Source organism: Hippocampus bargibanti, linkage group LG05 (genome assembly GCF_051943395.1).
Source record: "Hippocampus bargibanti isolate YZ-2025 linkage group LG05, ASM5194339v1, whole genome shotgun sequence".
NCBI lineage: Eukaryota > Metazoa > Chordata > Actinopteri > Syngnathiformes > Syngnathidae > Hippocampus > Hippocampus bargibanti.
Window position 1 is genome coordinate 18,163,460 of NC_142738.1, and position 27,309 is coordinate 18,190,768.

The window sequence follows — 27,309 nt, forward strand, 5'->3', positions numbered from 1 at the left end:
AACCAGGATCTACAGCAGTGATATCGGAATGTCATTCGGGCTGGAGAAATGTAGTCGGATGGTGACTAAGAGGGGCAAGGTAGTTCACACTGAAGGGGTCTCACTCACTGAAGGAACAATAGCAGACATTGAAAACAGCTACAAGTACCTCGGTATACCACAGGCCAATGGCAACCTCGAATTAGCAACAAGGAAAGCGGCTACGACCAAATACCTCCAGCGGGTGAGGCAAGTCCTCAGAAGCCAGCTCAATGGCAAGAACAAGACCCGGGCAATAAACAGCTATGCCCTGCCAGTGATCAGATACCCTGCAGGAATAATAAGGTGGCCAAAGGAAGAGATTCAGACCACGGATGTTAAGACCCGAAAACTCCTCACCATGCACGGAGGGTTCCATCCCAAGTCCAGCACCCTGAGACTGTACACAAGCCGTAAGGAAGGAGGCCGGGGACTAGTGAGTGTGAGAGCCACTGTCCAGGATGAAACATCCAAGCTCCATGAATACATCAAAGAGAAGGCTCCAACGGATGATGTACTCAGAGAATGTCTCAGTCAATGGGGAACAGAGGATGAGGTGCTGGAAGAGGGACAATCATGGGAGGAAAAGCCCCTACACGGGATGTACCACCGAACCATAGCAGAAGTGGCTGATCTCAAGAAGTCCTATCAGTGGCTAGAGAGGGCTGGCCTAAAGGACAGCACAGAGGCACTCATCCTGGCTGCCCAAGAACAGGCCCTGAACACCAGAGCCATAGAGGCAAGGATATACCACACCAGACAAGACCCAAGGTGTAGGTTGTGCAAAGAGGCACCTGAGACAATCCAACACGTAACTGCAGGGTGTAAGATGCTGGCAGGGAAAGCCTACATGGAGCGCCATAACCAGGTGGCTGGCATAGTCTACCGAAACATCTGTGCGGAGTATGGACTGGAAACCCCAAGGTCAAAATGGGAAACACCTCCCAAGGTGGTGGAGAATGACCGAGCAAAAATCCTGTGGGACTTCCAGATACAGACTGACAAGATGGTAATGGCCAACCAACCAGATATCGTGGTCATAGATAAAGGGGGAAGGAAAGCCGTTGTCGTGGATGTAGCGGTCCCGAGTGATGGGAACATCAGAAAGAAGGAACATGAGAAAATCGAGAAATACCAAGGGCTCAGAGAGGAGCTGGAGAGAGCCTGGAAGGTAAAGGTGACAGTCGTGCCTGTGGTGGTCGGAGCACTTGGGGCAGTGACCCCCAAACTCGACGAGTGGTTGCAACAGATCCCGGGAACAACATCGGATATCTCGGTCCAGAAAAGCGCAGTGCTGGGAACAGCACGGATACTGCGCAGAACCCTCAAGCTTCCTGGCCTCTGGTAGAGGACCCGAGCTGAAATGGGGACAGACACCACCCATGGTGGGTGAGACGAGGATTTTTTTTTTTTTTGTACATATATATACACACACACACACACACACACATATACATATGTACATATATATAAAGTATATATATAAAGTGGCCAAAAAAAGAGATTCAGACAAATGATGTTAAGACCCGAAAGCCCCTAACCATGATTGGAGGGTTCCATCCCAAATCCAGCACACTGAGATTGGATTGGATGTACCTTTATTCGTCTTGCAGTGGAGAAATTTACACTTCACAGCAGCAAAGTTATGAAAGGAAGAGGAAAGAAAGAAGTACAAAAACAAAATGCACTCTCGCTGCGCCATCTTGAAGTAAAAAAAACAAAACTAAATAAATAATGACAACATAAAGACAGTCATTCATTCTTCAGCACTTGCTGTACCCTCTTTGTGATATGAAGCAGTTCTAGATGAAAGAGGAGACGATCAAAGCATCCTTTTCAACAGTGGATTAGGAACGTCATGGAGGAATGTGCACATCTAGTACAAGCTAAATGTTGAAAGCAAATACGCAGCTGAAGCATCCATTGACGAAAAAAGATTGTCTCACATCTCCTGTCCCACATAAGTCCGCTTCAATTCCTAGCCACGACAGTTCCACATACGCGTCGGCGCTCTCATCTGACACTTTCTTCTTATCGCAGGCTCCTCAAGCCATGCACCCATCCAGCCACAGACTATCCAACAGCACCGACCTTTTCGCTGAACAAAGCGGGGCTGTGAAAATGCTTCCCATTACAGGCGCAAAAAAGCACAATCACCCCAGAGCTGTCCAACAACGACAGTCAAATGGAACCAACATTCCTCCCAAATCAAAAACAGTACTGTCATATTCATGCTGCCGAAAGGGCGCGACTGCTCAACACAGTCTACTCCTTGATGAATGTCGTGACCAAAAATGCTGAGAAACAATCCCTATCCGTTCGACACGACGCACAACAAGACAAAGTCACAAAAGAAAACATAAAAACGAGACAAAAAAAGACAAAAAAAGAAAGGCTCATGAGAGAACTTGATGACGGCTGCCTACTTGGGCGCCATCTTGGACTTCTATTTATAGATTGGACACATTCTGTAGGGAAGGAAGCTGGTGACGAGTGAGTGTGAGAGCCACTGTCCAGGATGAAACATCCAAGCTCTATGAATACATGAGAGAAGGCTCAAATGGATGATGTACTCAGAGTATGTCTCAGACCATGGGGAACAGACGATAAGGTGCTGGAAGTGGGGCCATTATGGGAGGAAAAGCCCTTACATGGGATGTATCACCGAACCATAACTGAAGTAGCTGATCTCAAGAAGTCATATCAGTGGCCTGAGAGGGCTGGCCTAAATGACAGCAGAGGCAGAGCTCCAGAGCCGTAGAGGCACATATATACCACACCAGACAAGACCCAAGGTGTAGGTTATGCAAAGAGGCACCTGAGACAATCAAACACATAACTACAGGGTGTAAGATGCTGGCAGGGAAAGCCTCAATGGAGCGCCATAACCAGGTGGCTGGTAAAGTCTACCGAAACATCTGTGCGGAGTATGGGAAACACCTCCAAAGGTGGGACACTCTGACGAAGGCGGAAGTATACGCTGAAACATGTCAGGTATGTGAACACCTACAATACACTGTCTGTAAGTAAAGAATCTGTTTTAAATTAAAAAAAAACTCCAAATGTGGTAGAGAATGACCGAGCAAAGATCCTGCGGGATTTCCAGATCCAGACTGACAAGATGGTAATGGCAAACCAACCAGATATCGTGATCATAGATCAATCGAACCTGAGGAGGAATGTAGGTGCCATTTGACTGTCATCGCTGGACAGCTCTGGGTCCATTGTGCTTTTTTGCGCCTGTAATGGGCAGCATCTTCACAGCCCCGCTTTGTTCAGCGGGAAGGTCGGTGCTGTTGAACAGTCTGCGGTTGGATGATGCATGGCTTGACGAGCCCGCGATAAGAAGGAGCGTCAGCGCAGAGCGCTGATGCGTATGTAGAACTGTCGCGGCTTGGAATTGAAGCAGATTTATGTGGAACAGGAGATGTGGGACAATGTATTTTTGTCAATGGATGCTACAGCTTTGTGTTTGCTTTCAACATTTAGCTTATAGTAGACGTGCAAATTCCACCATGACGTCCCTGATCCACTGCTGGAATGGATGCTTTGATCCTCTCCTCTTTCATCTAGAACTGCTTCATGTCATAACAAAGAGGGTACAGCAAGTCCTGAAGAATGAATGACTCTGTGTCTTTGTGTTGTCATATTATTTATTATTTTTGTTTTTTTGTTTTTCCCAAGATGGCGACGCGTGAACACGCAGCGGATCCCCTCTCCCGGCAAATTGCCGTTTTCATGTTAATTATGTTTGTTAAAGTCATTATAAGTGCCTTGCATGCTGGGTCCGAGAGGACAGTAATTTCATCTGTGCTGTATGTCATGCATATTAGCATATTTGACAATAAAGCTGACTTTGACTTTGATGATCATGAATGAGTACATTAGAGGGACAACTGCTTTGTGAGAGAGGCCAGACTGAGATGGTTTGGACATGTCCAGAGGAGAGAGAGTGACTACATCGGGAGAAGGATGCTGAGCCTTGAACTGCCTGGCATGAGACCGAGAGGAAGACCAAAGAGGAGGTTTATGGATGTTGTCAAAGAGGACATGAAGGTAGCTGGTGTGAGAAAAGAGGATGCACAAAACCAGGTTAGATGGAGGATACTGATTCGCTGTGGCGACCCCGGAAGGGAAAAGCCGAAAGGAAAAGAAGAAGAAGATGATAAAGGGCAGAAGCAAGCCGTTGTAGTGGATTTAGCGGCCCCGAGTTAACATCGAGTGGATTTAGCGGCCCCGAGTGACATCAGAAAGAAGAAACACAAGAAAATAGAGAAGTACTAAGGGCTCAGAGAGGAGCTGGAGAGACCCTTGAAGGTGAAGTTGACAGGTGTGCCTGTGGTGGTCGGAGCACTGGGGCAGTGACCCTTAAACTAGCCAAGTGGTTGCAACAGCTCATGGGAACAACATCGGATATCTGGGTCCAGAAAAGCGCAGTCCTGGGAATCGTTGGGATACTGTGCAGAACCCTCACGTGACTTGGCCTCTGGTAGAGGACCAGATATAAAATGGCGGACAGACACCAACCAAGGGGTGATATGAGGATTTTTTTTAATATCATCTCTCCCATACACACACACACACACACACACACACGCACGCACACACACACGCACGCACGCACGCACGCACACGCACGCACACACACACACACACACACACACACACACACACACACACACACACACACACACACACACACACACACACACACACACACACACACTATTCAGTCAATTCGGTCTGTGTACGTCTGTGTAAGCTCTCAGTCGTACAGGAGTGGTCCATCGATGAGAAGGTTTCTTCAGCCGTCATCTGTACAATTTTGAAGGTTTCGGACGTTTCGCCTCCTATCCAAGAGGCTTCGTCAGCGAACTAAAGTCTGACTGGTCGTATCGGCCCTATTTATATATCCCTAATGTCCAGGCATGGCGGCGCCGGACACAGCTATGATAGGTCACTACTCTCAGGTTGGGGGGAGCAGAGGACCCCTCCCTGTGGCCCCACTGATTGTTCCTACATTCCTGACTAACGACTGGCCTATTTCCCCCACTCCCACCGGTATCACCTCATCAGCATTACGAATGTTGCCTAACCTGTTTTGCCTAAGCAGGCTATTGTATGAACGATCCAAATTGAACCTCACCCCACCAGACCGGTTTAATGAAGGATACGACCAGTCAGACTTTAGTTCGCTGACGAAGCCTCTTGGATAGGAGGCGAAACGTCCGAAACCTTCAAAATTGTACAGATTGTATTGGATTGTATTGGATATGTCTTTATTAGTCAGATGACGGCTGAAGAAACCTTCTCTTCGGTCTGTGTAGTCTATGGAACCCCCCCACCCCAGACAAAAAAGGATGCCTTTCATGAATCATTTTGTTCAAGTATTTGTCTCGAACAGTGACCTTTTCACACATGTACATAATTTCAGATGTGATTCAATTGTCATTTCAATGCCAAAGAGTAAAGACCTTGTGAAACCCTGTAATATTAAGTAATGGTATTGATTCTTTTGCTATCTGACCTTGTGTTCAATCATGTTGCGTATCTCAGGCAGAAAATTCTGGCTGATGACCCGGTAGAGGTGGCGGTCTTGGGGTGAGAGCTTATCCTTTATACTTTCTGCCAAATTAACCCACTGTTCTTCTGTTTCGCACACAAGGGACCAGGTGCCTCGCTTACGACCTACTCGAAGCCAAAAGCACAAAAGCAATTGATAAACAAATTGGGGTTGGTAAAACGGTTAATGTACTGTATGTATCGATAACCTTTAGCAGGAAGTATATCATCCAGTCCATTTTCTGTATTCTCTTCACTTGATGCCTCACTACAAAGACACACAAACATGAAACAGCAAGTGCTGAAACAGTACAGTAAATCAAAACAGTAATTGTACAAATCAATCATAACATGCACATATCTGTATTCTATAATTTCATCAGCTAATGTTTAGGTCCAACAAGTATTGTTCAACCTTTTTTTGATCAGGGTTCTCGGCCCAACTTCATTGGAATTGGGTTCGTTCATATCTAGATACATGTCAACATGGAAAACTCACCTGAGATCAGGGTCTTCAGCTCTTTTTTTCTTTGGTGGTCTTCCTCTTTTCTTCTTCTCTGGCAATGTTAACTCGGGATTTTCACTGTCAGGGATGTAGCATCAATTAAATGTAATCCTTAAAAAGCCTTTCTCCCAAAATGACCAAATACAAAATATGTAATATAACAGGGATGGTTATGAAGAAATTATGTCTATTACCTGATTTGCTTCACTTCTTTCATGAGTACCTCTTCTTTGTACATACGAGTGCCATAAAAATACCAGTAGAGAGCTCCATTTCCATCTTGCCCAAGGGGTTCTACCCTCAGACTGTCTGCTTCCAGTCCCTGGTGGAAGCAAAAGGCACTATCACGTCACTCAATTATAGATGTTAGTCAGTCCATTAAGCCTTTTATAGTGGTGGATCATAATGCTGAAGAAATGCAGGTATGGATTGGATTGGATTGGATTGGATTTGCCTTTATTAGTCTCGCAGTGGAGAAATTTACATTTCACAGCAGCAAAGTTATGAAAGAAATGAAAGTAGAAAACACCACGAGACACCATGTTGATTGTTAGGGTCATTATTAATGAAGCAGGAATAAAAAGTAAAAACAAAAAGATTCTGTAATCTTTAGGACGGCACAAAACGTAACTGCCTACTCCGAGGGGCATGCAGAGGGGAAAAAGCCAAGAGAGGAGAGAGAAAAAAGCGGGAGGGGCTGATTTGGGAGAGCTTTTATAAAGATGGACAGGTTGTGATGTCATGACAGGAAGTCAGAGAAAATAAAATGATGTAAAGACGTACAGAAAGTGACATGATGACAGGAAGTCCGAGAAAATAAAACGATGTGTAAGGAAATAGAAAAGATGTTTAAAATGTGTTTGTATAGGAAATTGCCTTAACATTGACATTGTTCCATGTTGAATTTTTCCCACATACTGACCATCCCTCAAAAATGACAAACGATATTGCATATTGTAATGATTTGACCTTGGCTGTCAATATCTGCACGCGTGGACAAAAGTAGAGGTCAAACTCTTGGTAATGAAAGTATTACTATTTGTGGTTCCTGTAATAACACAAATCTGACACACAATAATTTAGACAAATTAATATGAATCAACCATTGAAAATCAGATATCACTTGGGAATTGTGGTGCAACTGAACTATTTTGAGTGGGAAAAATGTGATGGCCCATTTGGGGAAGCGTCGGTCGCAATGTGGTGGCAAAACAGTCCCATACTGACCCTGCTACTTGGGCCTTTGGTATTTGTGTGTCTTGGGAGACCTGGCATGCTGGCCGCACAGTTTGGTGCGGGTACTAGGTGCAACAATGAGGCAACTGAAGGCATTCATGAAATAAAAAAAACTCCACAGAAGAAGCTTCAACAAATACTAGTCGTATCCGCAAGTCTTCAAAACTTGCTGAGTGCTGTTAAACAAGGTGATAAGAGTAAGAATATGCCTTTATTACATTTGAGGGCGTGGAGCATTGAATGTAATTTTCTTTGTAGTCTCTTCGATTCAATGTTGTTTGAATATAATTTGAAAATGATTGTAATGTAAGTGCATTGACATTTTAGACAACTTTTAATTGGAATTGGGGTTAGTAAATTCTTTTGATTAAGTTGATCCAAACACAAGCGAACGTGCACATTTAAGAAAGTCAAATATAAATAACTTTTAAGACATCTAATTTTGCTTCTTACACACCATGTTTTCTTAATACAAATGACCTCAACCTATTTTATATTCCACTCAATCTGACTTAAATTGAGTTAATTGGACATGGTGGCATTTTTCAGATCCCAACAACATATTGCATTAACAAGGACGTTTGAATTTATGGTGTACCTTCAATAGGTCAAAGACATCAGCAGCATCCAGGCGATAATCGCAGAGACGGTGCAGCAGTTCCACCTGAGTGCGAGGGGGCAAGTTTTCAAAGGGCTCCTCCCGAAGTGGGTTGGGCTTCCCCTCTTCTAGCTCCCACCTGTAGCTGATGATGTCTTCAAGATATCTCGTGACTACCTGGGGACTAAAGCGCTGAATGATGAATATGCAATTTGGTATTCTTTTTCTCAGAAAATGCTCACTCTAATGTTATGCAAAATAGGGTCTGTCACCAATAGGGTCTTCTGCACAGAAATTGTCCAACAGTAGGATAAAACCCACTGAATGGTGCCTTGAATTTATCAAAACTTGTGACATATCAAGACTGTCCTCATTGCTTTGATTACACTAAAGCAGACATGTCCAGCTCTCCAGGCCTGGAGGGCCACTGTCCTGCCTTTTTTCTATCTGACCCGGCTGCAACACACCTGATTCAGGTGATCAGCTCATCAGCCGGCTCTGAAGCAGCATCAAAATGGTCCTGATGATTTGAATCAGGTACGTTGCTCCTAGGGCAGCTGGAAAACAGGCAGGACAGCGGCGCTCGAGGACCGACTTTGGACACCCCTGCGCTAAAGCCTTTATAGTCCTTTCATAATTTCAGAAAACTACTTTTTATTTTACTTTAAAACAGATTCTTTTCGTACAGTGTATTGTAGGGGTTCAAATACCTGACATGTTTCGGCATATACTTCCGCCTTCGTCAGAGTGACCTACAATACACTGTAAGAAAAAAAATCTGTTTTAAATTAGATATCAAGTAGACAGGATGAACTTAATACAACTACTTTTTATTTTATTTGAGACATTACATTTTTAAATCTTTTGGTTGCAAATATCCTTAAAATGTCAAAATACATACTTTTAGTCATTTTAATATGGCACTTTTTTGCTCTCTGTGCAGCGGCACATGGGCATCTGGTTAGCATTCTGGTCTTCCTGTGCGCAATTTATGTTTTTCGCGTGCCTGCTTGGGTTTTCTCTGGGTACTCCGGTTTCCTCCCACATTCCAACAAGACACATGGTATGTCCATCATCCTTAGGTGTGAAGATAAAGAAATAAATCATGGAAGGAGCACAGAATAAAACAGGCTACCACACTGCTCTTTCCATGAATAAAGCTCAATTTGTGCCATAGAGACATGATGGTAATTGTTAAGGCAATTCGCTACACGAACACATTTTAAACATTTTCTTTTCTTAATGTTTTATTTTCTCATACTTCCGTTTTTATACATCCGGTCAATGGCGTCACATCTTGCCGCTCTTTACAAAAGCTCTCCCAAAGAGTTCTCTCTCTCTCTCTTCTCCCCTCGCACCTACCATCGTGTGATGCACCTTCATTATGTGCCGTCCCAAAGATTAAAAAATATTTTTGTCCTTACTTTTGATTCCTTCTTCATTAATAATGGCCTTAAAAGTAATTCTGATAGATTGTTTCACACCTTAGACTTTCGGGCCATAGAAACTTATTTGTCTGCATTTTTAACTTAAAACGTATCGGCTAATCAAGGAAGGAGTACCCTGAACAGCATGTAAAATGAAAGAATCGATTGTACCTGTGCACATCGAAAACTGTCTTCTCTGGGTGAGTACTGACTTTGTAGACAGTTTGAGTATATTCCTTTAAACCAATCGCAATTACGAACATCTCAAAAGTCAATACATCACTGAATTTTCATGCCGGGAATTCAACGGGACGGCATAGCTATATACCTGTATATTTAAAAGAGTGTGTTTCCTTTAATTCTCTAAGAGATATATTTGGTTTTTGTACCTCTGTAATAATTTCCTCTTGCATTAACAAAACACAAAAGTTTCTTTTAATGCATGAAATAACATGTCACATCCACCTCCTCCTTGCTCTTCCCTTAATGAAGTGTCTTACTCAACTGTTCACCATTTGAAGCTACCCACATAAGAGAGAGAGAGAGAGAGCGCGAGAGAGGTAGAGAGAGATAGGTAGAGAGAGAAAGAGCGAGAGAGAAACAGAGCGAGAGAAAGTGAGAGCGAGAGTGAGTGAGGGAGGGAGGTTGCCGGTGGGAACAGACAAATAGAGCAAGAGACAATGCTCTGCAGATGTTCACGTTATTTGTGTTTCAAACTATCAATGTGACTAAGTGCCGCCATGTTGGTGGAATTTTCTCAAAACAAAAAAACAATTCCAATGGCCGCTTCTGAACGCATCAAAAAATTGCCCTCGACAGACAGAACAATTCACACAAACAAAAACAATTGCTGAATAATGTACATACAACAATTTAACTGATGTATATGTGCTTCTCAATAATATGGATCAATTACACAATTTAAATTGAATTTTTGTAGGATTTGAAACAGCACAGTAAATTAACACCCCCCAGAAATCTTCTAATACACGGGTAACCATTCAGGATACTTGTTGCACATATTTGAAAGGGCATTTTTGTCATACATCAAGCAACTAAGTGAGTTGTCCAATGTGACACACTAATAGCACTGATAACTGCGGTCCCCTCAGTCATTTAAAGGACAACCGACGTCTCCGGACAAGTTGTGTCCATAATTTGTAAAATGGCTTCAAATGACTTCTACTGAGCGTATTTTAAAAAGACTCCACCGCATATAGCTATATTTTACGTTTTAAGACTCGCGCTGAATATTCAGGAAGTCTTGTTTTTGAGTTGGTGACGAGTCCGTACGTGACGTCACTAAAGGAATGCCCACTGACCGAAAAAAAGACACATTGTAGCAGTCCTTCCATCACATCAATGTATTTTGCTGTACTGTTTGGTCTGAAAACCTTGTGTTGCACCCAAAAGCCGCCAGAAGAGGGTGTCCAAGCTCCATATAAGGAATTTATCAGCCTGTGGAAACGGAGGTGGCCACAGGAGGTCGCCATTTTGTGCCTCTTTGCTGGTGATCGTTTCTTCCCAATGTTGCCTCAAATTGGCATGGAATAAATTATTTAATCGATTGCAAACATGTATGCTTTCCTCTTCAGAACTATTTGAATCATATTCATAACTGGGTGTGCAACAAGAAAGCATATTCTCCGAATCTGAAGCCATTGTTTGGATTCTCCAGCAATGCAAGACGTCTTGGCGTGATGTCACGAACTGGGGGCGGGACTTTCTGAAAATGCCCAATTCGCAGCTCCATTTTTTTTGCAGATTTTGGACACTTTAAGTCATTTTTATTGGTGTTTTGCATTTGAATAAAAATATACTGCGTGTTTTGGGTATTTTAGATGCTATAAAACGTTTTTCTGATGTCAGTTAAGAAACAAAAAAGTGATGTCGGTTGTCCTTTAAGTTGCCCATCCCTGATTTGCACCAGTGACCTGCAAATTTTGGTAAAACGTTTAAGTTGATGGAAATATATTTTCACTGCGAATAGCTATTCTTTTTCCAAATTGGACCAGTAAAAGGTATAGTTCAGGCATCGCCTATTAATCATTACATTTTATTTCCAACTCAAAAGAGAACAAGGCCTATGGGGATGAGGGGGACAGCAATGCAATATAGAGAAAGAGAACCAGAAAAAAATGGCTTATCTTGAAAGAGCAGTGTGCACTTTTCACACAGCTGTAGGGTCCCCTCTTTACTAACCCCATCTCACTCTTCCATTCTGTCTCTTGTTCTTGCCAAAAGCCTTCCTCCCACCTACCCCCTCTCCGGCAGAGCGTTTAACACGTGCAGAAGAAAAGGGCAGCTCTCTGAAAGGCCAGTGGTGATCGGCCACCCCCAATATGCCAGCGCCTGTCCAGTCCAATAAAGCAGGTTGTCCTACTGATGTTGGTTGCCTGGGTGGCGAACTGGCTTATTCTTGACTCTCTGTCAGTCTGCTGGTACCACTATGCAACATACCAATCTTGAGTAGACAGAATAAGATGGAGAACCTTCATCTATGGAGTAACACCTAAATGCATTGGTGTGGTACTTCCTGCCAATCACTTTCCATATTTAAAAATATATATGATAAATGTTATTTGTATAATTTCAGTTTTTATGTAATGTAATTACATTCTTCTCAACATCACAGAGAACAAACTTTACGATAATAATACAATATACAAGAATGAGGTGGGTGGTTCAAAAATCCCTTTACAGATAAATATCACTTCAATTTGTTCATAACTTACGTAATGTCAGTGCGCTGGTAACATCCTTGCAGCAGACAAGCAATAAGTTCCCCAAGGAAGTTCAAGTCCTGCTCTGAAAGCGCTTTCTCCAATTCCTTGACACACAGCAAAGACATAAAATTAGCAAACCACTGAGCAATGCTCACAAACACATACCCCCCAAAAACACAACAACACATAAAATACATAACTGGACCACATACGTGACACTCAGAAGGTTTATTGGCACCTGGGGAGTAGGGTTTAGGGGACTGGGTGGTGGTCATCACTTGATTTATCTGGACCAAAAATGCACACGTTCTGAAAATTCACCACTTTTCCAAACATTTCTGATTGCAATAACACCCCTGCTCATATTACGTCTGTGGCTGATGTTAAGCGCAAATTCTGATGCAAAGGGCCAGAATACGAAGCCAAAGCAATTTGCAGCTCTTGCATGGCCTCCAAATATGGCCCAACATTTTGTGTGCAATATCTGCATCCTAAAATGTCCGTGCCACTCAAGTTCTGATGATCCATAACTCAAAAACAGTTTTGTGTTTGGAGTCTCAAATGTCGAATTCTTTCAGTTGATGTACAGGTAGAGTAAATGTCAGGAAAATTTATGACCTTGGTGAGGAAACGCGACTTGACATGGAATGACTCTTCAAATAAATGATCAATGACTTAAAAGATAATAGAGTGGGGTCAGTAGTTTATCTATACGGCACATGAATGATGAGTTAAACTGTCACATTCATGACTACAGCCAAACCAGGCTATTCATATCCGCAGTGGGACAAACATTGAAAGTTGTGACAAGACTAATGCCAAAAGGTGTGTTACCATTAAGCCTCTTTTGTATGATTGTTTCTAAAGAACAAGTCAGCCTGAAAATATTCGACTCAGCCCATGGGTTGGGAAAAAAAATCTAACTATTTGGCATTTTCACTCCATTCTTTTCATCTCTCTGCTTAGCAGTCCAGCATCTAAGAGTCCTCTCAGAGCTACTTCACGAAAATGCCTTGCTTTCTGATGACAGTTTTGAGTCCAATGAACACACATAATGAAGACACACTGGATTTATTGTTGTTCATCTACCATGTCCACCAAATGCACACATTCTTTGGTAGAAAAAAAAACTAAATAATTAAAATGAAGACTGCTTCCACAAGGTTGTGATGTGAAGTCTCTCTCTCTCTCTCTCTCTCTCTCTCTCTCTCTCTCTCTCTCTCTCTCTCTCTCTCTCTCTCTCTCTCTCTCTCTCTCTCTCTATATATATATATATATATATATATATATATATATATATATATATATATATATATATATATATATATATATATATATATATATAGGGCGGCCCGGTAGTCGAGTGGTTAGCACACCGGCTTCACAGTGCAGAGGTCGCCGGTTCGCGTCCCGGTCGAGCCTCCCTGTGTGGAGTTTGCATGTTCTCCCCGGACCCGCGTGGGTTTTCTCCGGGTCCTCCGGTTTCCTCCCACACTCCAAAAACATGCATGGCAGGCAGATTGATCACTCCAAATTGTCCCTAGGTATAAGTGTGAAAGTGACTGTTGTATGTCTTTGTGTGCCCTGCGATTGGCTGGCAACCAATTCAGGGTGTCCCCCGCCTCGTGCCCGAAGACAGCTGAGATAGGCTCCAGCAACCCCCGCGACCCTAATGAGGAATAAGCGGTACGGAAAATGAGATGATATATATATATATATATATATATATATATATATATATATATATATATATATATATATATATATCAGTGACGTGCGGTGAGGTTCATGGCTGGTGAGGCACTGACGTCATCAGTCAGATTTACAAACATATGAACTCTACAGAGTAGTTTATTCACCATTTGATTGGCAACAGTTAACGTATTTTGTTTAAAATTTCATGTCAGCATTTTTTATATATACAAACTGTAGCATAGAAAAAATAATTAAAAAAAAAAACGTTTTTATCGTGTTACCTTTAGTCCATGCGCCGCTCCTTCTGAAAAAAGGCATCGATAACTTCTTTGTAGAAGCCTTCCTTATCTTTCTTCAGTTTTAAAAGTCTCTCTGTCTCAACGGAGATCACTGCCAGTGAAGAAAGTCGTCCTTGATCAGTCCTGTTCCGACTGTATGTTTTCAGTGCTGAGAATGACAATCTCGTCTACTTCTCCAGCAACAAATGGGGCTGCACCGATCTCCTTTTTAATGTCATTTCTAATGACATCACCAACTGCTTCAATTAAATCGTTCTGTATTCTGTATCACAGGCTAGAAAATATAGTGGATGTCCCAAAATGACTCGCTAGCCTGTCATCTTTCTGAGCGAAAGCATGTAATAGTTCAACATAGTTGCCACGATGAGCAGAGCCCTTACTTTCATCATTTCCACGAAATGCCAGCTGTTGTTTGGCAAGGAAGCAGGTGGCATTGATGAGATCTCCCGGTTCTCCTTTACCCTAGCATTGTGGATGCTGATGTTGAGTCTTCGCTCATTTTTTGATGAGGCTCCGTTGTAAAATTTTCAGGTCGCAATATCCCATTTGAGTCCAGACATTGTCACGAATTGAGAACAGAAGGCAGGAAAAGCAGAAAAGGCGGTTTCTTGCTGGACATCCACACAGCCAGCCTTTTCGTGTGTACCAGTCCACCTGAAAAGAGCGATTATTGTGTCCCGTTGTCTGAAGCAAACCTTTTAGCTCCGGTGTTGGTCTTCCTTTAATTATTACCTCCTGCTTCGATTGAAAGTCCAGTTTAGAAAATTCTTTCAATTTAGATATGTAATCCTCCATTTTGAAAGTGAGGCCAAGCAACACGAAAAAATGACTGCAGGGTTGCACTTTACTTGCTAACTGTTTACTGTAGCTTTCTGTCTCTAATTCTATTATTCTGCAGACGTGGAGTAAGAAGTATCTCTGGAATCACAAGCGCCCCCTGCCTGTCATGAGGCGGGAGAACTGTGTGCCTCTCCTACGCACAGCGTTTTGATAAAAATAAAACAAAATAAACACTGGAGTACAGTGTTTATAATGTACAATGACTCTACATTATATACACCAGCTAAACTGTAGAAATTTAGTTCGTATAGTAAACGTGTTTGAACGCTTTAATAGCGATATGCAGAAGGACAGCAATGCGGTCTCACTGCAGAGCAAGCCAGCACAGTAAGCATAGTGATTGCGCAATCCATAGTGAGGATCAGCCGGCTGGTGCCTCACTGCTCGTCTCTACTTAGTATTTGAACGGTAAATGGGAAAATTCAGCGATTTAGAAAAAAATCCTAAAACGGTGAAGTTAAATGGACAAGAACTTTAAAGTACAAATCACTAAATACATATAACTGTTTAATTTATTTTTTCATTTGATATTTCCATGACAGCTTTCCATGATGACAGGTGAGGCACTGCCTCCCCTGCCTCCACTGATTGCACGTCACTGATATATATATATATATATATATATATATATATATATATATATATATATATATATATATATATATATATATATATATATATATATATATATATATATATATATATATATATATATATAGGATATAGATATATAGAGAGAAACATAAAATGTAATAAAAATATCTCTTTTGTGTACTCTGTGTGAAAAGAAAAGGAATATATAACTTGATCATGTGTTACAGATCATGCGACGAGAGACTAGCTACTTTAAAGGACAACCGACATCACTTTTTTGTTTCCTAACTGACATCAGAAAAACGTTTTATAGCATCTAAAATACCCAAAACACGCAGTGTGATATTTTTAGTCAAATGCAAACCACCAATAAAAATGACTTAAAGTGTCCCAAATCTGCAAAAAAATTGAGCATTTTCAAAAAGTTCCGCCCCCAGTTCATGACATCACGCCAAGACGTCTTGCATTGCTGGAGAATCCAAACAATGGCTTCAGATTCGCAGAATATGCTTTCTTGTTACACATCCAGTTATGAATATGATTCAAATAGTTCTGAAGAGGAAAGCATACATGTTTGCAATCGATTAAATAATTTATTCTGTGCCATTTGGAGGCAACATTGGGGGGGAAATGTATCACCAAAAAAGAGGCAGAAAATGGCGACCAAGCTCCGTGTGAGGAATTAATCAGCCCGTTTCCACAGGCTGATAAATTCCTTACGGGCTTTGTCACCCTCTTCTGCTCTTCTCTTTTTGGTGCAACACGACATTTTCAGACCAAACAAGTACAGCAAAAGGCATTGACGTGATGGAAGGACTGCTACAATGTGTCCTTTTTTCGGTCAGGGGCATTCCTTCAGTGACGTAGGGTGAGGACTCGTCACCAACTCAAAAACAAGACTTCCGGAATATTCAGTGCGAGTCTTAAAACGTAAACTATAGCTATATGGGGTGGAATCTTTGTAAAATGTGCTCAGTAGAAGTCATTTGAAGCCATTTTACAAATTATGGACACAACTTGTCCGAAGACGTTGGTTATCTTTTAACTGGAGTTCCTATCACGAATAGTTGGGAGTGTGAAAGGGATATTAGGAGGGGGATAGGGACGTCTGTTTGTTGTAAGGGTCGTCTATTACCATGCTTTGATTGCTTTCTTTCCCTCACCAAACCCATCCACTTCACATGGTTCCTGCTAGAATCATCACCTGGCAAAACCTCCACCCCCACATGAAAGTGCATTACAGCCATGCATGCACATCCATAAAACCACAGGAAAGTGTTTCTCCCTCACGTCCTCAGGATATAACATTCCTTGATGCAGAGTGAAGCATCCCTATTGTGTAGCTGCTGAGAGACAATGACCAAAGCCTTAAAGGACAACCGACGTCTCCGGGCAAGTTGTGTCCATAATTTGTAAGATGGCTTGAAATGACTTCTACTGGGCGTATAATAAGATTCCACCGCATATAGCTATATTTGACGTTTTAAGACTCGCGCTGAACATTCAGGAAATCTTGTTTTTGAGTTGGTGACGAGTCCTCACGTGACGTCAGAAAAGGACCACCTCCTGACCGTAAAAAAGACGCATTGTAGCGTCTTTCCATCACGTCAATGTATTTTGCTGTACTGTTTTTTTTAAACCCTTGTGTTACATCCAAAAGCCGCCAGCAGAGGGAGTCCAAGCTCCATGCAAGGAATGTATCAGCCTGTGGAAACAGGCTGATTCATTCCTCACAGGAGCTGGTCGCCATTTTCTGCCTCTTTTTGGGTGATACATTTCCCCCAAATGTTGCCTCAAAATGGCACAGAATAAATTCTTTAATCGATTGCAAACATGTATGCTTTCCTCTTCAGAACTATTTGAATCATATTCATAACTGGATGTGTAACAAGAAAGCATATTCTTCGAATCTGAAGTCATTGTTTTGATTCCCAAGCAATGCAAGACGTCTTGGCGTAATGTCACGAACTGGGGGCGGGACTTTCTGAAAATGCCCAATTCGCAGCTCAATTTTTTGCAGATTTTGGACACTTTGTCATTTTTATTGGTGTTTTGCATTTGAATAAAAATATCATACTCGGTGTTTTGGGTATTTTAGATGCTATAAAACGTTTTTCTGATGTCAGTTAGGAAACAAAAAAGTGATGTCGGTTGTCCTTTAAAGGTCCTTTAAAGGACAACATTTTCCATGACGCTTTATCCTCATGAGGGTCACGGGGTTGGTGGACCCCACCCCAGCCGTCTTTGGGCACTCTGCGGGGGACACTCTGGTTGCCAGCAAATCACAGGGCACACGGAGACAAACAACCATCCACATTCACACCTAGGGACAATTCAGAGTGTTCAATCAGCTGGCCATGCCTGTTTTTGGAACAAGGGCGGAAACCAGAGAAAAACCCCATGCGGGCTGGGGGAGAAAATGCAAACTCCGGGCCGGAGCGGGATTTGAACTCACGACCTCTGCACGGTGAAGCCGACGCGCTAACCTCTCAACTACGTTGTCATCAGTAAGACTGTCAGTGTCCGACATTGAACTAACTGCTTTTGAAAAGTAATCTGAACACACACAGCAGGAGGGTATTTGCTGCTCACACTGCTAGGCACTGCCTCCTTTCAGCTGAGGTGGTGACGTCTTGTCAGATATATGACAGTCAGACACTGTGGACAGAGACTCGGAAATAGAAAGATTGTCCTTACTGCCGGCAGGAAACGCAGTCACCCATGACATACACTATCACATCTGCTGTCATTTCTGGTTTTAAGTAACTGTCTCTTGTTCTGTATGACCAGAAAGATTGTCCCTACTGCCGGCAGGAAACGCAGTCACCCATGACATACGCTCTATCACGTCTGCTGTCATTTCTGGTTTTAAGTAACTGTCTCTTGTTCTGTATCACCAGAAAGATTGTCCCTACTGCCGGCAGGAAACGCAGTCACCCATGACATACGCTCTATCACGTCTGCTGTCATTTCTGGTTTTAAGTACCTGTCTCTTGTTCTGTATCACTTTTTCTTACAGGTATACTAGTTACAGGTATTGCCTAATATTCAGCTGTTCTGTTAGTTACTGTCCACTGTAGTGTGTTTCCAGCCAGATCGACCATCACACAAACATTCATCCATCCATCCATTTTCCGTACCGCTTATTCCTCATTAGGGTCGCGGGGGTGCTGGAGCATCTCACCTGTCTTCGGGCACGAGGCAGGGGACGCCATGAATTGGTTGCCAGCCAATCACAGGGCACACAAAGACATGCAACAGTCACTCTCACACCTTGGGACAATTTGGAGTGGCCAATCTGCCTGCCATGCATGTTTTTGGAGTGTGAGAGGAAACCGGAAGAAAACCGGAGAAAACCCACGCGGGCCCGGGGAGAACATGCAAACTCCACACAGGGAGGCCGGACCGGGACGCGAACCAGCGACCCCTGCACTGTGAAGCCGGTGTGCTAACCCCTCGACTACCGGGCCGCCCTCTCACAAACATATTTTGGTGAATAGTGACTGCATTTTGACAGTTTAGCAATAAACGTGGCTTCTTGTCTTTCTAAGCATCTCCCCTTCATTTTCATGATCATACTTACAGGGGTTCAGCTTTTTCACTGCCGTGGGGGCAATGATGACTTTTTCTAAGTACTGTATATCGACTTCAAAGCGAGCTTTTAACTACGTATCATGTTTTGCCACGTTAACTATGCAGCCACAATTCATATGGAGTGATGCTTCAAAGCATCTGGACTGAGCAAGGTAATCTGGGCATACAATTTGGTTTTATCTGTTACACTGAGCAGCGCACATGTAAGGGGAGACAATTATGTATTCAACAAGCATTACAGCGGCTGGAATTATACTTTAAATTGAAGACACTATAATACTGTACACCCCTAGATCAGGATTTTTTTCTTCCCTGAAATGGTCTGTTTCCAGGCTAATTCAATTCAGCATTGTTGCTTTACAATAATTTAAGGTGGCATCAGTAGTTGTGCATTGTCGAGGATGAACAAGGATTGCTTGTCAGTTCCTGACCAGTTTAATTTGTTATAACTGAGTCCTGGTGCAAACACTATTGTAAATAAAGGCAAGACTGCATATATTTGGTGTATAGGAAAACTAGCATCCAGCCAACAGGAGATAAGGGGAACATAAATGCACTGGAGTTGATCATCTACTGCCAATGGAATTAAGAAGCAGTGTCCGTGGTGCACAGACGACCTCCGCATTCAAGGTAAGGCACAAACATAATGTAGAAATTGTGACCCAATTGATCACCTGTCCACGGACATGCACATACTATAGTTGTCTATGTATATTTACTACATCTGTTTTTTTCTATGCTTGTCTGTGACTGTAACGTGTCCTTGAGAACTTTAAAAGGCGCTTGAAAATCAAATGTATTATTATTATTACATTTAACTTCTAATTTACGTTTACAGACCTTCCATCACATGACTTTCCTCTTATCTCAGATTTACAACTAGTCCCAAACACAAGGGTCTTTGCAACATTGAAGGGAAGTCACCCCCAGACTAGAGACAGAGAAAAGGAACCATGGGGAGCTGTGACAATGGGGCTGGCTGAGAGAAACTCGAGTGTTTGTACCCCTCTGCCTCCCCCATCTGATGTATGTGTGCCCTCACTTGTCAGTCATAACTGGGGGAGGGTCTGCAGTCTTTTACAAAGCCACCAACTACTTCATTGCATACAAGAAAGGGACATGCAAACTGTTTCTTGATCTTTCGAGTACTCAGGGTGTGAAACATTCTCTTTAAGCTTTATGAGAAGAGTGTGAGAGGTCGGTGATTCAAAGGCCATCACACAAGCTGAGCTGAAGGTGAGTGGGTGGGATAATGGGAAAAATGGTTCCAGGGGACAAGTGAACTGCCTTGACAATAGGTAATTGTTGCTGTGCATGGGGGGGCCTTCCTGCCACTGTCAAATTACAGAAAATAAAGAGCATACAATCGTTTGGGACCCAAACTTTGGGTCTTTATTGAAGACAAATTTGAAGTGTCTGAAATTGTTTCGGGCCCACTGAGCAATTCCATGTCATGTGAGACACTGCATTCATTGGCATCTCTTCAATTTGCCTGGCGCTATACACATTTTATGTTAAATGAAATCATTTAAAAATTTGAACAAGCTGCCTTAAACTGTTTTCAAGTTAAGCCCGTCGAGGTTTGAGTGCCACGACCATGTTTTGGGATCCAGGAATTGCACATCAAATAAATTTTGGACTGTATTTAAAGACCATCTTCTTTTGTTTCAAGGTGGGTACAGACCTGTAAATGTTTATAGCACTGTCTATGTTTTGGGACATTTTGGAGTTCCATATCTAGGAAATGCTTTGCGTTGGTGTGGTGTCAACTAATTCATTATAGTTGAGGATGGTATGTATTTAGAGTTTCAAAGCACTCAGGACTTTGACTGTGAACATGACTGCTGCAGCATCCCCCTGTGTGGAATTTGCATGTTCTCCCGGGCTTGCATGGATTTTCTCTGGGTACTCTGGCTTATTCCCACATTCCAAAAACACGCATTGCAGGCTGATTGAACACTATAAATTGTCCCTCAGTGTGAGTGTGAGCGTGGATAGTTGTTGGTCTCTGTGTGTCCTGCGATTAGCTGGCAACCAGTTCAGGGTGTCCCCCACCCACTACCCACTGACGACCGGGATAGGCTCCAGCATCCCCCACAACACGGAAAATGAATGAATTAATAAATTGTGCAACAGCTGGAAAGTCTATGAAGCTGGAAAGGGCTTAATCCCTTGTTGCATCAATACAACTGGGTGATATATGCTGCTTTTTATCATTCCATTGTCAACATAGCGTGGTGTGTGGTGTGTGTGCGTGTGCTTGGTGGACTGCACCTTGAACTTGGCAGCAGCCAATCGCAGGGTTTACAAAAGAACCACCACCAACAGCAACATGCACATTGTCAATGTGAGTGTACCACTACATCATCACTGAATGTTAATATCAGTTCATCTGTTTAACCCTTTCAGAGACAGCGTTTACTGCAGTGGAAAGCTCATTGTGTTATGTTCAGATCTGCATATTCTTTTTCTTTCAGGTTTTCCCTTCAAGGGGTCGCCACAGCGAATCAGTGTCCTCCATCATCAGATGTTTGATTCGCATGTTTGTTTTGGCCAAGCTTTTACGTCTGATGCCCTTCCTGACACAGCCCTCTGTATTTATCCGGGTATGGGACCGACACAATAAGACACTGGCTTATGTCCCCTATGTGGCTACAGAAAAAGCAACTCTATAAACTTAATAAAGATGAAGATGCTCAGTAAAAGGCTCCCAAACACAAAATGGTCACGTCACAGCACAACACATACTTGCACTGGCACAGCAACATTCAAAAAGCAAGACTTACACACCATTTGATTTAAATGCTTTACATAAACAAATAAATAAATACATAAATAAATAAATAAATAAATAGGTGACAAAACATCGAAGACACAGACAGTGATTAAAGCTCAAGCACTTTTCTGCACCCATTGTTGTATAAACAGTTATAGATGATAGAAGAGGGGATCAAAGTGTTCTTTTCACCAATATCTTAATATATTTAATAGTAATATATTTAATAAAAGGCCTTTCTCGGAATTTGTTTGAAATTATATTGCTAAAATATGTTAAAATATTCGTTGGCCAGTGTTATTGGTTGGCCTAATGCTGGAAGGGTACTTCACTGGAGAAAGTCAACTTGGAACGAACGTCTCATGGAAATGTGTATAAATATACTCGACATACGAGTTGTTCAATTGTTTTTGCATAGAAAGACTTATGCCATGAACTAACCCCAAAATAGTTGCTTGGTGTGATCTAATCCAACAGAGACCCATTTAAAACATTTTAACATCAAGGCATTATTTTTAAATTATTGGGGGGGGGGGCTATGAAATAGACATTAATTTGCATGGATATGCACCAAATCATTATTTTGAATAACTGTTTTCTAAACTGTTTTTTGATGTACAGACATGACGTGTTCAGGGCTGCATGAAAGGGTTTTCTTTTTTTGCGGGGGGGGGGGGGGCTGGTTTTACTTCAAGAAAAATTAAAAGGCAGTCAAAACAATAGTTGACATGCTTTAGATCAGAGGTCACCAAACTACAGCCCGTCAGCACATTTAGCCCGGCCCCCTGAACAATACCAGAGATGATATCAGATTTTTTTCCTATTTGGCCTCCAGGAAAATAAAAAATCCTTTTACATGTCAAAGGTCATCATTATCTGCTCCTATTTTAATCAATGTATGTTGTTTATAATCGTGATTGAACAATACAAACACGCCTGCTCACAATAGAACGCTAAAGGAGTCGGTCACAATGCGACGCGACACAAGAAAGTGACGTATGAGGAAGTGGAGGGGAGTCCAGTGGTACATTCAGGTGCACTCAGTTTGGCGCTCTATTTGGTCCCAGACCAGTTTTCTCTTGTAAACCTTCCTGTCAAAGAGAGAACGGAATAATGGCGAAAAGGTTAGGGAAGAGAAGAATTGATTTAGAATGCAGGGTATTTAACCTGCAGTGGACAGACGATTATTTTTATGTTCAATACAAAGAAAAGGCTTTGTCTCATCTGTCAAGAGGCGGTGGCAGTATTCAAAGAATACAATCTTTGCCGACACTATGAATGGCGTCACAAAGACAAGTACGATAGCTTGCAAGGCCAAATATGAGCAGACAAACTATCAAAGCAAAAAGTGGACTACTATCAGCAGAATACATTTGTACGCCTAGCTCTCCTGAAGAAGGCATCCGTTCGGGCCAGCTCTTGGGTTGCTAAGCTGATAGCAAGCAGTGGTAAGCCTTTCACGGACGGAGAGTTTGTTAAGAAATGTATGGATGCTGTCGCGGAGGAGTTGTGTCCCGAGAAGAAAGATGCACATAATGCCGTAGGTCTGTCGGCGAGTACAATCACCAGACGGGGTGAAGAAATCGGGATTCATGTATATGCCCAGCTGCAGCAGAAGACAAAAGAATGCAACTTTTTTCATTAGCACTGGATGAGAGCACGGATGTGCAAGGCACAGCGCAACTGCTCATTTTTATTCGTGGAGTTAGCGCAAACTTTGAGATATGCGAGGAGCTGGCAGCCCTCCAAAGTCTCAAAGGGACTACACCGGGAGAGGATATTTTTGACCAAGTGTACCAAACCATAGAGAAGTTGGACCTGAGTTACAGAATTGTGATGTTATGAAAGACGCATTCAAGCCCAACAGTCTCATTTACTTCTAAGCCGCTATCCCAAATGACACATATCCAAACATCAAAAAACACGCAATGAAAATGTCCAGTTTTTGGCAGCACGTATATCTGCGAGAAAACCTTTTCTGGCATGAAACTGCTGAAAACTCCGATGAGATCAAGATTGATAGAAGAACATTTGCATCAGTGCTTGAGACTGGCTGTAACTAGAATGGAACCTGATATTCAACTTCTCACCAGCCAGATGCAGACCCTCAGTTCACACTGATGAACATAAATACGTAAGCTCACTTTTCTGACTTGAGTCATTCTGAGCATAAACAAATATAATCATAATAAAATCTATCTTTACAGCCATACTGGTAGTGAAATGTATTGTGCTGTGTAGGTGCTGTATCACTTAGTTCACTTTCTCAACCTGCTTCCTTTGTGGTTTTCACAGGTAAGTTGATGAGAGACATCTGCAAACAGTGGTGTCTAGAAGCCTACTGGAACCTACAAAGGATTATAAGGAAGCAACACACGAACTTTAAGAGCCTGCTCATATGTGTCAGAGAGATTCTGCTCTGACAACTGAGCTGAACTTGTATCTGTTAAGATTGTGCATGGCACAACAGAAAGTTAATCTTCCATGGCTTTTTTTCTATGAAGAACACAGAGAGTTATTTAGTTATTTATTTCATAAATAGTGTTATTTATTTCCTGTTTTTCTATGAAGAACCCAGAGAGTTATTTAGTTATTATTTATTTCATAAATAGTGTTATTTATTTCCTGATTTTTTTCTGTGAAGAACTCAGAGAGGGTTATTTCTTTATTATTTATTTCATTAATAGTGTTATTATTTGTTTCCTGACTTTTTTCTGTTAAGAACCTGGAAAGGGTTATTTGGTTATGTGTGGCTTTCTGGACATTTTTTTAAGATCCCCTACGATCGTCACACTTTTTCTGTTACAAACTGACACCGGCCCCCCATCACAGAAGGGAAAAGTTATGTGGCCCTCACGGGAAAAAGTTTGGGAAACCCTGCTTTATAGTGTACAAACTGTGGTTTTGTGGTTAATTTTGTAAACACACTTCCTTGTTTGTATACCATGTTAAAACGGACTGGAATAACACTTCAAATCTAATTCCAATTTTAAACTTTTACACAATATGATGTTTCTAAATTTGTCCATCTGTACATCTCCTGGGGGGCTAAGCAACTCCTTGTCACTCCCCTAATCATGTGCTCACATGGCAAACTATAGTGGCCTGAAGAAGGCGCTTTGATATTTTTTCCCTATAGCCATAATCAGAGCCCTAAAAAAGGCCTTGAAACATAAAAGTCATTGTTGAGCCCACGATTATGATGGTGACAGTTATAACCAAACCAACACAAAATTCGAGATATTAACCCCAAAATGTTGTCAGTCATTAAAAATCCTATCCTAGCTGTATCCGGCACCGCCATGCCTGGACATTAGGGATATATAAATAGGGCCGATACGACCAGTCAGACTTTAGTTCGCTGACGAAGCCTCTTGGATAGGAGGCGAAACGTCCGAAACCTTCAAAATTGTACAGATGACGGCTGAAGAAACCTTCTCATCGATGGACCACTCCTGTACGACTGAGAGCTTACACAGACAGTCATTAAAAAGTCCACTTTTGACAGGTTAGTACGTTTAAGAAGAACACTTTTTTATAAAGTGTAGGTTAAGGTACACTAGAGCAGAGTACATAGCTATGGCATTTTACAACCATAGTTGCATCCATTTTGTGCAAGTGCTCCTGCAGGGTATACAGCATCAATTGCATCAGGAAAGAGAGAGGCAGTGTTTGCAGCCATCTGACTAATCTGAATGAATCGCTTTGACCTGCACATGCAGAACATGTATAATTTGGATGACACATCATGACAAGCATGCAAGAAGTTCAATAAATATACATTTTAAAGGAAAAATAAAAAGAATGCCCCACTTCACTTTAAGAAGGATATTTTGTGGAAACAAAATGTGGGAGAAACCTGCTACTCATTAGATCGGAATTTGTCTAGACCAGGCATGTCCAGCTTCGGTCTTTGAGGGCTACTGTCCAGCAAGTTTTCGGTGTGTCCTGACTGCAACACATTGAAATTATCAGATCACTCATAATCTGAAGAAACCTGAAAATGATCATATGATACATCTTGGGTGGAGAGAAGTGGTTGAGCTAATTGGGCCTCCAAAATCAAATTTTGATTGGGGCCTCAAATTGATCAGGTCAAAATTAAAAATGTGAATTCTCCAAGTGAGTGATGACACCCATGCAAGCTTTTTCTGTTACACTTGAAGGACAACTGACGTCTCCGGACAAGTTGTGTCCATAATTTTTAAAATGGCTTCAAAAGAATTCTACTGAAAAAGATTCCACCGCATATAGCTATATTTTACGTTTTAAGACTCGCACAGAATATTCAGGAAGTCTTGTTTTTGAGTTGGTGATGAGTCCGTACGTGACGTCACTAAAGGAATGCCCCCTGACCGTAAAAAGACACATTGTAGCAGTCCTTCCATCGCGTCAATGTATGTTGCTGTATTGTTTGGTCTGAAAACCTTGTGTTGCACCCAAAAGCCGCCAGAAGAGGGTGTCCAAGCTCCATATAAGGAATTTATCAGCCTGTGGAAACGGAGGTGGCGACAGGAGATCGCCATTTTGTGCCTCTTTTCTGGTGATCGTTTCTCCCCAATGTTGCCTCAAAATGGCATTGAATAAATTCTTTAATCGATTGCAAACATGTATACTTTCCTCTTCAGAACTATTTGAATCATATTCATAACTGGAGGTGTAACAAGAAAGCATATTCTCCGAATCTGAAGCCATTGTTTTGCTTCTGAAGCAATGCAAGACGTCTTGGCGTGACGTCACAAACTGGGGGCGGGACTTTCTGAAAATGCCCAATTTGCGAATGCTCAATTTTTTTGCAGATTTTGGACACTTTAAGTCATTTTTATTGGTGTTTTGCATTTGACTACAAATATCATACTGCGTATTTTGGGTATTTTAGATGCTATAAAACGTTTTTCTGATGTCAGTTAAGGAACAAAAAAGTAACGTCGGTTGTCCTTTAAAGCTGTCATTGTCCTACTGGTACTAATCCATTGGCCTTGTCGACGCAGAAACAAATACCCACTGACAGGCAAATTACACACTCATTTATCAAATCTAACATGACCAAACTATACTCAAACGGCAAGCTTCATGGGAAATAAAGTAAATGAATGAAAAAACAAAAACAAATGCATAAATAAATGACCAACCCCTCTTTGGATGCAGCTAGAATCCCGTCAGAGGAAAAGCCTCCACCTTTCAGGGGGAAGGGAAAGAAATACCCACCATCTGGGTTTTAGTCATGGTAATGCCAGGGACTGGGGCTTAGTGATGGGGAAAGAGAATAGGATCGGGGAGAGGTTGTGCTAGTGGCTGTGAGTAGCCGGTCAAGTGGTGAGAAAGTGCGTGGACATTGAGTGAGGTGCACAAAGACAACACCATAGATGACAAAATATAAAGTTTAAAAACTCGTGTATGGATGGATAAAGGCATCAGTCATTGCCTAAAATGTTTTAC

At 42.0% G+C, this 27,309-nt stretch overlaps 1 protein-coding gene across 4 annotated transcripts in view; it reads right to left on the bottom strand.

Annotated features, from left to right (window-relative positions):
• Positions 1–27,309, bottom strand: part of cecr2 (CECR2 histone acetyl-lysine reader) — a 45,853-nt gene that overhangs the window by 13,583 nt on the left and 4,961 nt on the right. The window contains exons 1-7 of one of the 4 annotated variants that reach the window (XM_088997069.1): positions 12,082–12,165; positions 8,821–8,996; positions 7,920–8,103; positions 6,280–6,407; positions 6,080–6,163; positions 5,790–5,848; positions 5,546–5,706 (exon numbers count right to left, since the gene is read on the bottom strand). In XM_088997069.1, the coding sequence (XP_088853195.1) occupies positions 5,546–5,706; positions 5,790–5,848; positions 6,080–6,163; positions 6,280–6,323 (348 nt within the window). In that variant the 5' untranslated portion in view covers positions 6,324–6,407; positions 7,920–8,103; positions 8,821–8,996; positions 12,082–12,165. Of the gene's footprint in view, positions 1–5,545; positions 5,707–5,789; positions 5,849–6,079; positions 6,164–6,279; positions 6,408–7,919; positions 8,104–8,629; positions 8,682–8,820; positions 8,997–12,081; positions 12,177–27,309 lie in introns of those variants that run through there. The other 3 variants (XM_088997068.1, XM_088997067.1, XM_088997070.1) reach the window with 3 other exon arrangements.